Genomic DNA, 13,825 nt, shown 5'->3' on the forward strand with positions numbered 1-13,825 from the left:
TCGGAGACGGCAGAGGTTTATTACGCCTTTATTTAACAAATTAGGAAACCTAGGCACACCAGGCTGGGTCAGCCCAAACTGAGAAATGCTTGGGGCGGGATCAGAACTGCGGTAGCGCAGGCTCCACACGTGGCCGAACAGTGTATGCCCAGAACTGTGCTCTGCATCTGGGGACTGGGCGTGCTGCGGGGACAAGGGGAAGAAAGAGGAGGAGGGACTAGGGGAGGAGGGACAGGGAAGTAGAGGGAGGAGGAAGCCGAGGGAGTCGCGGAGGAAGAGGCGGGGGCTGCACGCAGCGGCCAGGAAGACAGGGACACCCAGGAGCGAGCCCCCGGATCCTGCAACATGAGCGCCCTGGACTCCTGCGGCGGGGATTTCTCGGCCCCAGGTGGGAGGGGAGGGGCGCCCCCAGGAGATCCTCTTCCTGCTCCTTCATCACCCCTCGCCCCTTCTCTTTCCTTCTTTCTCTCCCTCCCTTGTTCTCCCTCTTTCCCACCCATTCCCTCTTCTTGCCTTCTTCCCCTTTTTCCTCCTCCTTTCCTTTCTCCCCTTTCCTTTTCTCTTCCCGTCCCCCTCTTTGCTTTCCTTCTACCCCCATTCGGAGTGGGAGGATTAGGCTTCCAGCCTCAGCTGCCCCTCCTCCCTGCCCCCCCGCTGGGAGCCTCTGTCCCTAAGGGCTGACACGCCGGGCTTGGGGGGTGGTCTGTCCCGTGCCTTTCCCCTCTCCGCCGGGGGCCTCGCCCTCCTGCCCTCCAGCTCCTTTTCTTCCCTCTAGCCCCCCCGGGGGGGGGGGTGTCCCTCCCTGGCTGTAAATCTGCTTCAGGAATCCTGACCCTCCCCCTCCCCCTCCCCCTCCTGCCGCTTTGTAGAGATTCGCCTCCTTTTGATCGGTGTATTTGTTCATTTAACACGCGCTTCTCTTCCCGGAGGAGCTGCTTTCTTGGGGCTCGCTTCCTTCTCCTCCTCGTACCCCTGTTGCCATGCACGCTTAATAAAGTGCGCTTATTATTGTTAGAGAAGCCCTTACTTTAGTGACGTCGTGGGTAGAGTGCCCGACTGCTGGCCCTGGCTCAGACCCTTCCTAGCTGTGTGACCTTGTCTAACCAAGCCAGGGCCCTTCTCCCGGACTCAGTGTCCCCATCTGTAAAATGGGGATGATTCAGCCCCCTCCTCCCGGGGTCGTGGTGAGGCTCATACGGCATGACCTATGCCAAGTGCTTTGCAAACCTTAAAGCACCGTATCCGTGGAAGCTATTATTATCGTGATGCTTGTGGGAGGTTTACTTTTCACTCTTAAAAATGAAAATAAAGAAAAATCCCCGGGAGCAGCCGCAGCTGCAGCCTCCACGGGGGAGGCGGGGAGAGGCTTCTCTCTCTTTTTCCTTGGGGTTGGACGCTGCGGCGACTGTTGCTGGGGTTTGGAGTCACCCGGCGTGCCTTCCCCTTCCCCTCCCCCTCCCCGTGACCTTGATTCCTGAGGGGCTCCCCCTCCCCCACCGTAAGCCCAGCCCTGGGGAGAAGACGCGGAAGCCGAGTATTCACGCCGTGCATCCCTCGGCCCAGGTGTTCAGACCCTCGGGTGTCTGAACTTGTTTGAAAACAATAACCGGCTGTTTGGAGGAAACACCGGGCGGGCGCTTTGCCTTTGCTCATCGTGGGTCCCTGGCTATTGGCTTGAAATTGAATTCGTTTAGTCATCCTTCGGAATCATTGGCTCCCGTTACTGCCTGAGAGAGAGAGAGAGAGGGAGGGCTTGGTGCCCGTACTGCTCACCGGATCTGTGACTGACCCTAAGCTTTCAAAAAACAGAACGAGCCCGAAAAACCTGGAGCTGTGGGCTGGGGAGCCACGAGACGGAAGCTTCGAGGCTTATTCTCCAGTGCTTTTGTGTCTCTGCTTCCCCCCCCCACCCCCAAATGCCCAGTGATGCTTCATAGAGTCAACCAAGGCTTGCCCCAGAGCCAGGGTGGGGGAGTAGATGATGCTCTCACCTGTGTGATACAGGTCTGGCAGCGGTGGCAGACCGGGAACAGCTGGCAGCTGGCGGCCAGAATCCCCTTGAGTTCACAGGCATTTATTAAGCCCTTCACCGTTATAGGTGCCAGGGCTACAGAGACAGAGAACTGACCTAGAGCCTAGGGAATATGCTATAAGGGAGATGTGCTAGTTAAGCAGGTAAATATTACCATCAGGCATCTTTTTATTCACTTACCTCGTGTCAGCTAAGGTCATGGATGGTGGAGGTCCCCAGGAAGTAGAGTGGGAATTTTCCCCCCACGTTGAGTTGCTGAAATGATGCCGTTTCTAGGGTGAGGGGCATCGGGGGAGCAGCACAACAGACTTCCCTCCCCGCTTCCTCTGGTCCGTTGGCCTGGCACCCTTAGGGCCACCCTCCAGAGGGTTGGGAAGGTCACTGATCTGGGTCTTTGACCTGGTGGAGGGGGCTTATTTATTAGTCCAAACTCTGGAGGGTTCCCAGGATGGACCATTCTATGGTGGAGTGGCCCCAGTCACACCTTTCATGAGGGTTTCTTAGCCAAGTTGGGATCCTAGGCCTTGTGTAGCCCAGGACCCATCCCACCGAGCCCCCTCCCTTAAGAGCCTTCCCAGCAGCTGGGATCCAGGGGGCTTTCCTGGGGTCTCTATACCTTTATGTTTTAGGATCCAGGATTTCTCCCCAGTTCTGCCTCAACCCCCCTCCCCATTAATTTACTCCAGGTAGTAGAATTCTTAGTTACAGCTCGGGGACAGGAACTAGTTTCCTCAATCATAAAACATTTATTAGGTGTTTGCTATATCCCAGGCAGAGCTTCGCCTATAATCCAAAAGGAGGGCAGTTCTGGAAAGTCTCCTAGAAACACTGGTTCTTCAGTAATTCAGCACATGTTCACTTGGCTTTTTAGGACTATCGTCCTCCTAAAATTATAATTCTAGTTATTGGCTTGACTGTTGAATTCCCTCTGTAGAACATAAGGGAATGAACTTGTATTTTTGTTGTTTTTGAGTTGTTTCTGTCACGTCCAACTCTTCGGGACCCCGTTTGGGGTTTTCTTGGCAAAGATATTACTGAAGTGGTTTGCCATTTCTTTCTCCAGCTCATTTGACAGATGAGGAAACTGAGGCAAGCGGGATTAAGTGACTTGCCCAGGGTCACACAGAGCATCTGAGGCCACATTTGAACTCACGTCCTCCTCCTTCCAGGCCTACTCTATCCATTGCACCTCCAAGCTGCCTTCTTGGCTTTGTGCCTAAGTCTCTTGGGTTGAGCCGAATCGACCCGTTCTTTAGGAAGATTATTTTGGCAGCTGGAAGCCTGGAATGATCTCCCTCTTCACCTGTCCCCCTCAAAAAGACCCTGTATTGTTTTAAAACAGACCATTCTCTTCTGCCTATGCTCTTCCCTCATCCCTGTAATTACTGGTATCCTTCCTCCTGAACTATCTTGTGTCACACAACTTTGTATTTGTTCACTTTGTGGTGTATGCTTTTTATATTTACCATCTTCCCAATTACAGTGCAGGCTCTTTGGGAGTGGAGATTGTGGATACAAGTACTATGTGGCTGGCACATAGTAGGCTCTTCATAAATGTTTGTTGATTGATAAACTGGAGAAGGAGAAAACCTGGAGTCTAGGAGGTTAGATTTAACCTCATGTCTTGCTGACTCTAGGCCCAGCGCTCTATCTCCTTTGGCACCAGCTGCCTCTAAGGGGAGTAGCTGATTGTATAGGGGGTAAGGCAGAGTAAAAAGTCAAGGAGGACCCCAAGGTTATGAGCCTGGGTGACTCAACAGAAATAAGTAAATTAGCCAGGTGTGGTGGCCTGTAATTCCCCCCCACCTCTGGCAGATCTCTTGCTTGTGGCCTTGCTCTATCGCCCCATCCCGCGTCCTCACTAAGGTTAGCATCAATATGGTGAGCCCTCAGGAGCACAGGGCCTTCAGGTTGCCTAAGGAGGGGTGAACTGGCCCAGGCCAGAAGAAAGGGGAATGTCAGGTAGTGGGATCTGGCTTGTGAGTAGCCTCCCAGCTTGGGTGAGATGGGGAAACCCAGTCTTAAAAGAAAGGAAGGAAATTTTGCTCCTGGAAGGGTGGGCGTCTAACTTTTTATATTTGTGGGCACAATAAATATTTGTTAAATAAATGAGTGAAGCCTGTCTGGTTAGGTGAGAAGGGCTTGGCACTTAATCAGTGCTAATTCATTCATTTAATATATTCAGCAGAGGGGAAAAAGTGTGGCCAGAATTCTAAAGTGAAACTGGTTGAGGCTCAAAGGGTAGGGGGACAGATTAGATAGTACTGGAAAGGGACCAACTGAAAAAGATAAGAAGCTCCGAGGTCCAAAAACACCCAAACCAGGGACAGTGTCTTTGTTAAGATGGAAAATGGAAGCTATGAATTACCTGGGCTAGAAGATTTCTTTCTCCAACAACAAAATTCATTCTATCTGTATCAGCAAAGTAATGCTAGAGTGAGTTATTTCTCCTAGGGAGGTAGGCGGGAGAGGAGGGTTGCCTCTTTCTATAGAATTGGGCATTAATGTGTTTATTTAAATGGAATTCTACTTGTCACAGCTGGAAGGTTGTCCAGTTGTTTAATGTATTTCTATATAAAGACAGTCTTTGCTGTAATGATGAGGTATTTTTTTTTTAAACCTCTCATTGTTTGGGAAAGTAAAGTTTACTCACTATAAAGATTGTTAGGAATCAGTGCTCTAAAAAAAGGCAATAAAGTGATTGGGATGGGCTTCTTGTGGATTTTAGGAAGGGTTTGAAGGGAGCCAGGGAATGCAGGAGGCAGAGATGAGGAGAGGCAGAGTACCAGGCACGGACAGAGAGGGAAAATACGTGGAGTCGGGAGATGTACTGTCTTGTATGGGGGGCAGCAAGGGGTTCGGTGTCACTGTACGGAAGAGTAGGTGGAGGGGGTAGCAAGATGTAAGAAGACTGGACATGAAGGAAGGAAGCCAGGTTTGATCAGGAGATCAGTTTGGTAACTGAGTGAACGATGGATTGGAGTGGGAAGAGGCTTGACGCAAGCTGGTATTGGAATAATCCAGACGTGAGCTGATGAAGGCCTGCACCACATACGAGAGGTGTTATGAAGGTGAAGATGATAGAACTTTGACGGTTGATTAGCTGTGAGGGGTAAAGGGGTGAGCAGTTAAATATGATCCTGGGTGACTGGGGGATGGTGGTACCCTCCATGGTAGTGGGGAAGTTTGGAAAAGGGTCTGGGAGGAAAAGATAATGAGTTTAGTTAGTTATCAGTGAGCAGCCCTTAGAGGGAGTCCAGGATGTTGTTATTCAGTTGTGTCCAACTCTTCAAGACCCCATGATACTAGGCAAAGATACTACTGAAGTGGTTTGCCATTTCCTTCTCTAGCCCATTTGACAGATGAAGAAACTGAGGCAAACAGGGTTAAGTGGCTTGCCCAGAGTCACACAGCCAATAAGTGTCTGAGGCCTGATTTGAACTCACAAAGATGACTCTTCCCGACTCCAGGCCCAGCACTCTATCCACTGAGCTGTCTAGCTGCCCCTAGAAGCCTCTTGGTGTTGGGTAGGAGTCATGACTTGTCAGAAGGGAGAGAAGAGGAGAGATCGTAGGATCATAGATCGGTGCTGCTCAGTGGTTGTTTAAACTCATGATCTTTTCCTCCCAAATCCTCCTGGCTTCCTTCATTTCCCAGTTACTGATGAGGACACCATCACTGTTTTCCCAGTGTCTCACCCAGTATCTCACTTTCTTTCACTCCTCATGTCCGGTCACTTGTCGAGGCCTGTCAGAATCAATAGGGCTGTTCAGTCTAACCTCCTCATCTCACAGTTGAGGAAACTAGGGACCCAGAGGGATTGTCTTGCGGGAGGGTTGCTAATGTAGTAAGTGACAGAAATGGGGTTTGAACTCAGCCCCACGCCTTATCCATGTACCCATTCTCCCTCTCAAGGTAGAGAAAGCATGGAGGGCTTAAGGGGGCCAGGCTGAGGTGGGGCGCTGGTGAGGACTCTTGTGGGGCCTACATTGGGAAATGGACTGTTATGTGACTGGACACGGTAAATGTGAATCCTGTAAGTCAAGGACTGACACTATCTGATAGACGAGGATTCCGTCTCAACAAAACAAATGCACCTGACAGGTTTAGTTATTTCTATTTTTAATTTCTGGATTTAAACACCAAAAAGAAGGCATTTCCACCTACACAGCAGAATGCAAAAAGAGGATAGTATACGGAACTGAGAATCTCCATTTCATATCACTTGGTTTAAAAAAATATGATAAATTCCACACTTCATTATTCCAGACCCCCTCCTCCAACTTTCCCTAAATTAAAAAGGAAAAATAATTGCAACAAGTAAGTCTAGTTAAGGAAAAGCCCCCATGTTGACAGTGTCCAAAAACGTGCCTCTTTGTGAGAGGTTTTTAACCTGTATTTTCTGTAGTCCTTCTGGCTCCTCCATTGTACCTGCTAGAAGAAGAATAGTGAAGAGGGTGTTCCATCTGGGTCTTCCCAGCCTGCAACGCTTATGGGCAGGTTTTTCTCTTTTTTTAAAAAAGAGAGATTAGAGATTCCTTGCTTAGTGCCAAAAAAAAAAAATCCTGGATGTGAATTTCTTTTGGTATTTTCTGTAGGGTACTGTTTCCCTGCCTTATGAGGAAAAGCACCGTAGTCAACAGCATGAAGTAAATGCAAAGACCACCCCGGTTGGTTAACTGGGTTCAAATCTCAGCTTCGCTATGTATCATGAGTATGACCTTGGGGAATTGGGTTTACTTTTGGGGAACCAGTTTCTGTTAATGGAGGGGATTGACCTTCTAGAGTCTCTGATACCTATGAATGTAAAAGTGTACCAGTTCTTAGCTGCAGGGCCTAACTGAACCACAGCATCTCCCTAGATTCTGGTTCCTTCGTCCGTAAAATGAAAGTCATCCTTGTATCACCTGCCTTACGAGGTGATTGTAAGTCTTAGGTGAGATAAATACAAGGCTGTGCCAACGTCTTTGTGCAGTTAATATTAATAGCTTAATTAAAGCTATTAATTTATTATGGACTTTGTAACCATATGTAAGTACAAACTGTTATTGTGTATGTATATATCTATCTATATCTATCTATATAGATATATATACACTACATATACACATACACATGCATATGTACACACATATATACATACATAAATACATATATTTGAGCCAGTCCTGTGATTTCAGTGGCATAGGAATTCCTGATGAAGAAATTCTCTCTGCCAATGCAACTTGACTCCAGCTCTGCAATCTAAAGTCATGGAGAACTGCTTTTTGGTGGGCACTAAAGGGAAGGGAAGAGAACATGCATTTATTAAGCACCTACTGTTTGCCAGGCATTGTGCTAAGCACCTTTACTAATATTATTTCACTTGATCCTCACAACGACCTTGGGAGGTAGGTACTATTTTCATATCCATTTTACAAATGAGAAACAGGGAGGGAGAGGTTAAATGACTTGCCCAGGGTGACATAGCTCGGGAGTATCTGAGCCTGCATTTGAACTCAGATCTTGACTCTAGGTCTAGCACTTTATCCACTGTGCCACCTAGTTGCCTCTGACAGCTGGCAGTCTGTAGAGTAGGTTGGGGGCATTGAGTGGCTTGCCCGTTGTCACACCCAGCATGTAAACAAACATGGGACAGGTTGAATTGGAAACCACCTTCTAAGCTATATCATATCTCTTGAAGAGAACAACTTGCCTTGAAAAGAAATATTTAAAAAAATTTTTTTTAATCATTCTATAATTAAAACACAAATGAGCCAACCATCCCTGCCAAAGGTGAAGGGTTAGTAAGATTGCAAGTGACTTGTGAGTCAAACACTCTCCAAAGCTGACATAAGTAAGATGCACCGAAGTCGCAGGTGTGGAAGAGAGGGCATTCAATACTTTCTGTTGTGTTTGCATCTCCAAAACCCTTTTGTTTTTGTCTTTAGCAGATGCTGGACAGAATGTGACAGAAATGGATGCCATAACTAAAAGGTAATAGGTCTTTTTCTATTAAAGACTGTGGGCTGGTACTAATGGCGGAATGAGGGGAGGGTGAGATCAGAGCATTAAGAGCTGACTGCCGGAGATGACCTAGTAGGATCTAGTTTTATTAACTACATGAATTGTATAGGGGGTGAGTGAGCATACCGCTGATCTCTTGAGAGTGAGAGCGCTTTGTAAACTGAAGGTGTTTGTAGTGTTATCATTAAACCCTGTATCAGACACTCTGTAAGTATATGACCCTGGGTAAATCTCCTAACCAGTCTGCCTCAGTTTATTCATCTGTAAAATGTGATGGTCAAACTCAGGGCTCTTCTGATTTTTTGATCTGTGGTTCAGTGAGGATGGTGGTGTTTCTATCAGCTGTGAGCCAGCTGATCTCCTGGCAGATGAAAAACTAACCCCTTCCAGTCTCCTCTGAGAGGAGAAAGCCTTGTATCTACCAATTGGGATGGGAGAGTCTCAAGGTAGTTGCTCCTGGCTGGACCATCTTTGGAATGTGTTTGGTTCAGGGCGCCGTGGAAAGACATCGACAAACGGCAGTATGTCCAGATGACGGGGACTGGGAAGGTGAGGAGACTCAAAGCTACGGGACAGGGAAGGTTCTAGGGATGGTCAGCCTGGGGAAGAAAAGACAGCACCGTCAGAGGCCAGCTAGGCCAGCCCCCTCATTTTACAAATGAGGAAACTGAGGCCCAGAAAGGTTAGGTGGCTTGTCTACAGTCACAGAGCTAGTAAGTCTGTGAGGCCAGATTTGAACTCAGATCTTCCTGACTCCCAGCCCAGTGCTCCAACCGCTGTGCCGCCTCGTTGGCTGGGATAGACTCTGCAAAGAGGCCCATTTCAGGTCCAATACGCAAGAGAAAACTTCTTAATCGTCTTGTTGTTCACTCTGTTTCGGTTGTATCTGACTCCATTTGAGGTTTTCTTGGCAAGGATACTTGATCGGTTTGCCATTTCCTCCTCCAACTCATTTTACAGATGAGGAAACTGAGGCAAACCGGGTCAAGTGACTTGCCCAGGGTCACTCAGCCAGCAAATACCTGAACTTGAACTCAGGAAGATGAGTCTTCCCGACTCCAGGCCAGGTACTTTATCCACTGTGCCTCCTAGCTGCCTTTAAATACACAGGGTTACAGAGGCATCCAATTATATTGAAATATATTTATCAAATACTTTAAAAAATTCACCGTCCTTTTATTAAGAACCCCTGCCCTCGGTGCAGGCCGAATTCTTTGGCCGTGGCAGTCATGAGGAAAGACAAGAATACAAATGGATCTCAGTCCTTTGTGGCACACTGCTGTGACCATGGCAGAGTAGGAGGAAAGATAGTAAAGGGTGCTAAAGCTTTAAGTTTTGAGTTCCAAATTCTATCCCTCCCTCCCACCCACCCCAACCTCTGTTCCCCTCATGGTAAGCAATCTGATAAAGGTTATACATGTGTGGTCGCATAAAACATCTCTGTAGTCATTTTGTGCAAGAAAACTTAACAAGGAAGAAAGGAAGGAAGTCCGCTTGAGTCGGTATTCAGACTGCATCAGTTCTTTCTTTGGAGGCAGGTAGCATTTTTCATCACGGGCTCTTTGGAATTGCCTTGGATGTGATTGCTGAGAAGAGCTAAGTCAGTCACAGTTCTTCATTGTACAGCATTTCTGTTACCGTGTATGATGTTCTGTTCACTGTGCATCGGCTCATGTGAGACTTTCCAGGTTTTTCTGAAATCGCCCCGCTTGTTATCTCTCATAGCACAATAGTATCCCATTGCAATCTACCACAACTTGTTCAGCCATTCCCCAATTGATGGGCATCTCCTCAATTTCCAGTTCTTTGCCACCACATGTAGGTCCTTTTCCCTTTTTTATTATCTATCTCTTTGGGATATAGACCTAGGAGTGGTATTACAGGATCAAAGGGTATGCACAGTTTGCCCTTTGGGCGTAGTTCCAAATTATTCTCCAGAATGGTTGGATCAGTTCACAACTCCACCCCAGTAGAAACCAAATTATTTTGAAATAGTTATCAACATTTTCCTTTTTAAAGTTCAGGACCCCAGGTTAAGGATTATTTCTCTAAAATTATATGTTGGAGAGAAGGTGCTGACCTACGTTGGTAGAGAGTGTTTCCTTATCCTGGAGTTTCCCTGTAACACGGGAATTTACAGGTCCATTCCCTACCCCTATACTCTGCATGTGCTATCTACCCTGATAGAATATAAGCTATTTGAGGACAGGGACTATTTCATCTTTTTTCTGTTTCCCCAACACCTAGCCCAGTCCTAGGCACATAGGGTGCTTAGTCATGCGTATTGATTGATTAACTGATACTACTTGGTGAATTGGACTCAAGCTTTCTTATTCTTTGACTTTTCATGCACAGGGAATTACTTGATCCAGCAGAAAGCTACAAAATGGATCACAACAGGAGAGGCATGGCTTTGATCTTCAATCACGAGCGGTTCTTCTGGCACTTGACTTTGCCAGAAAGGCGTGGCACCAGGGCAGACAGAGAGAACCTTAGACTAAGGTAGTCTGCACGTCTTATCCTGTCCTCTATCAGAGACAAGTTGGCAAGTTGGAATTATAAAATTTGTGAGTGGTAATCAGATAGTGAGTCAGGCGAGAAGACGACTCTTTGGTGAATAAAGGTCATAGAATGGTAGATTTCAAGGTGGAAGAGACCTTAAGGTCATTTAGTCTAACCCCCTCAATGTTACTGTTAGGGAAACTGAGGCATGAGGAGGATCACAGATTTGTCCAAGATCACCCAGATCCTACAGGAGCAGGATTTGAACTTGGGCTTTGTACTTCAGAGTCCTTTTCCATAGAAAAAGGCCCCTCTGTTCAGAAATAAGCTGGAAACGTTTTCTTTCATAAACGCATCCCTGTTTTATTTATTTACTTTCACTTTTAAAAGAGGTTATTATTAGCCTCAATTTGGGAAAAATTCCTTAAGCATCTATTAGGCCCCTTAGTAGGTGATAGGTTGGCTTCCAAGTGATACATTTTTCAACCAAGGCAACTCTAAGACCATCCACATAAATAGAAGAGGAGAGAGGCCAAGATCAGTGCCAGTTGAAGGGGAGTACCTTTACTGTCCGAATTACAGATCTTTGAAATATTGCTTCTTATTTATCAATTGTTTGTTTTTACCGCATTGACGTTAGTCTGAATTGTGTTCCTGGTTCTTCCTACTTCACTCTTTATCAGTTCATGTAAGTCTTTCCAGGATTCTCTGAAACTGCCCATTTCTTCATTTCTTACAGCACAATGCTATTCTATTACATTTGTATGCCATAATTATTCAGCCATTCCCCAATGGGTTAGCACCCCCTTATCTGCCAGTTCTTTGTCACCACAAAAAAGAGTCGCTACCAGTATTTTTGTATATATAGGACCTTTTCCCCTTCATTTGATCAGCTTGGGGTCTCAGGCTTCCTAGTGGTATCTCTGGGTCAGAAAGGATACCCAGTTTAGTAACTTTGTGAGCACAGTTCCAAATTACTTTCCAGAATGACTCCACCAAGTCCACAGCCCCTCCAGCGGTAATCATTTTTTCTTTCTTGTCAGCTTGGTCAGTCTGATGGGCGTGAGCTTTAATTTGCATCATTAACATTTTCACCATCATTTTCTTAAGTCTCTAGACCAAGGTTGGGGAACCTGCAACCTAAATCCTTAGGACTTGTTTTGTGAAGTTTGGATTTAGTCAAAGGGCTGCACTTGAGGGTCTAGGGGGCCACAGGTTCCCCACCCCTGGCTAGATTAACCAAGTCTATGAAGACTGGGTTCAGACACCATTTTCTGTGGGAGACCTTTTCTACTTCCCTTCATTGTTGGCACCTTCCCTTCTGATGGCACTTTGGATCTATTTCCTATATGTCTTATATATACACTGCTATGTGTACATGTGGTTTTCCCCAAGTAGGATGGAAGCTCCTTGAGGGCAGGGGCCATTTTGTTTTTTAACCTTTGCATCTTCAGTCTTTGGCACATAATAGGTGCTATATAAATGTTTGTTGATTGATGGAGGCTCGTGATGGGAATATTCCCTATATCAGGTAAACTGGTTTGGCAATTTTTTTACATATAATATAAGTATACATGTGTGTATGTATAAATATTTATACAATATATTTATACATACATATTGTATAAGTACGTATAAATATTTGTATATAGTATAGATAATTATTTGTATTATTATATACATATAAATATATTATAAATATAACACGTAATATCTGTCGTACTACATAGATATACTCTATATGCTATATTATACTTCACATATTACATATATTATGCTTTATGTATTATACATACTATATATCATAGATATAGAGATGTGATATAGATTTATATCCTCAGTACTTTCAAATGGAAGCTCATATGGAATAGGGGCTTTTTAATTCTTTGCATTTATATCCCCAGCAGGAATAGGTGCTTAGCAAAGACTTGTTCATTTTCCAATCCAATAAATGTTCATTAAGCATGTGCTGTGTGCCAGGCACTGTGCTATGTGCCGGGGATACAATTAATAAAAAGACGGTCCTGGCCTTCAAGGAATTTACAATCTAAGGGGGAGGTAGCACACAAAAGAAGCCAAGAAAACAAGGTGGGCAGGGGACCAAACACCGGGGGTAACCCCGCACATGGGTATCTTGATCTGTGGAATTGAAACCAGGCAGGGCAGCAAATGCAAAGTAGAGTGGAGTGGAGTTGTGTAATTAATTGAGTTGTTTAATTGGTACTAGCAAGAAAGAACCAGAGAGAGTGGCATTCCTTTCAGAGGGGCAGCTCTGGGAAGGCATCATGGACAAAGGGGCACCTGAGCTGTTTCTTGAAGGGTTGAGGGGACCTTAGATCAGGCCTGGGGACAGTGTACGCAGAGCCAGAAAGGCAGAATTGGGCAGGACCAGATTAGAGAACGGTGGAGTGGGGGGTAAAGCAGGAATGAATTGAGGCTGGAAAAGTAAGTTGGAGCCTGAATATGGAGGACCTGGAAGGTGTTTGGATTCCTTTAACATTTCCCTTACTCCATCCCTAGGCTTTCAAATCTGGGGTTTGAAGTGCATTGCTATGATGATTATAAAGCTGAAGACCTCCTAAAGACCATCCATACGGGTATGTGGTTTCTCTATCATGTGTGTGTCTAATTGTGAAGCAGCCCCATTGGGAGTGCTAATAAATGCTTAACAACTGGATCTCTGTGAAAAGAAAGTATATAAGATACACTTCCAAGTTTAGTCTGCATCAGCAACGTTTCTCCATTACTTTATTAAGTCTAGGCAGTCAGTGAGACAGTAAGTCAAACCCTGATTTGTAGCATAGCCCAATTTCTAAGGTATAAATGCTCGTGCTGAAAATTTAACAATCAGCTCTTGTGAGCACATCCTTGTTTGAACCCTATCTGGAAAGAGCTGCTGCAAAGATAGAGGGCGAAACATGTAATGTGTAGAAGTGTCAGAACTTGGAAGGGTTGGAGGGAATGAGGAAAGGCTTTCACTGGTTGTCTTCAGATACTTCCAAAGTTCTAGTATCATCAGAGCTACAGTCCCTTTGCTGGTGACTGTTGCAGCCCTTCCACACCTTTGCAGATGGTCCTTATCCGTCACTATGGCCAGAAAATTCCATCATCTGGTGGCAGACCTTCTGGGGATAAAACTGCTCTGAGCTGGACAATAGACAGTGTCTTTCACTAGACCCACATTTGATGCTTCCAACTTAGTAATACCTGCCTGACCCTGAACTCTGCTGGCACAGTGACCCTTGGGGCACTTTCCTGCCCTGACAAAATGCCAGGACAGTCATT

The 13,825-nt window shown here is 45.9% G+C and overlaps 1 protein-coding gene across 2 annotated transcripts in view; it reads left to right on the forward strand.

The window, feature by feature from the left end:
- The first annotated feature begins 266 nt into the window (after nucleotides 1–266).
- The window catches only part of CASP6 (caspase 6), a 29,209-nt gene continuing 15,650 nt past the window's right edge, over nucleotides 267–13,825 (forward strand). Inside the window, exons 1-4 of one of the 2 annotated variants that reach the window (XM_036764720.1) lie at nucleotides 267–388; nucleotides 7,966–8,008; nucleotides 10,394–10,540; nucleotides 13,061–13,137. In XM_036764720.1, the coding sequence (XP_036620615.1) occupies nucleotides 346–388; nucleotides 7,966–8,008; nucleotides 10,394–10,540; nucleotides 13,061–13,137 (310 nt within the window). In that variant the 5' untranslated portion in view covers nucleotides 267–345. Of the gene's footprint in view, nucleotides 389–7,962; nucleotides 8,009–10,393; nucleotides 10,541–13,060; nucleotides 13,138–13,825 lie in introns of both variants that reach the window. The other variant, XM_036764719.1, reaches the window with a different exon arrangement.

The sequence above is a fragment of the Trichosurus vulpecula genome, chromosome 6 (genome assembly GCF_011100635.1).
Source record: "Trichosurus vulpecula isolate mTriVul1 chromosome 6, mTriVul1.pri, whole genome shotgun sequence".
In the NCBI taxonomy this organism is placed as follows: Eukaryota; Metazoa; Chordata; class Mammalia; order Diprotodontia; family Phalangeridae; genus Trichosurus; species Trichosurus vulpecula.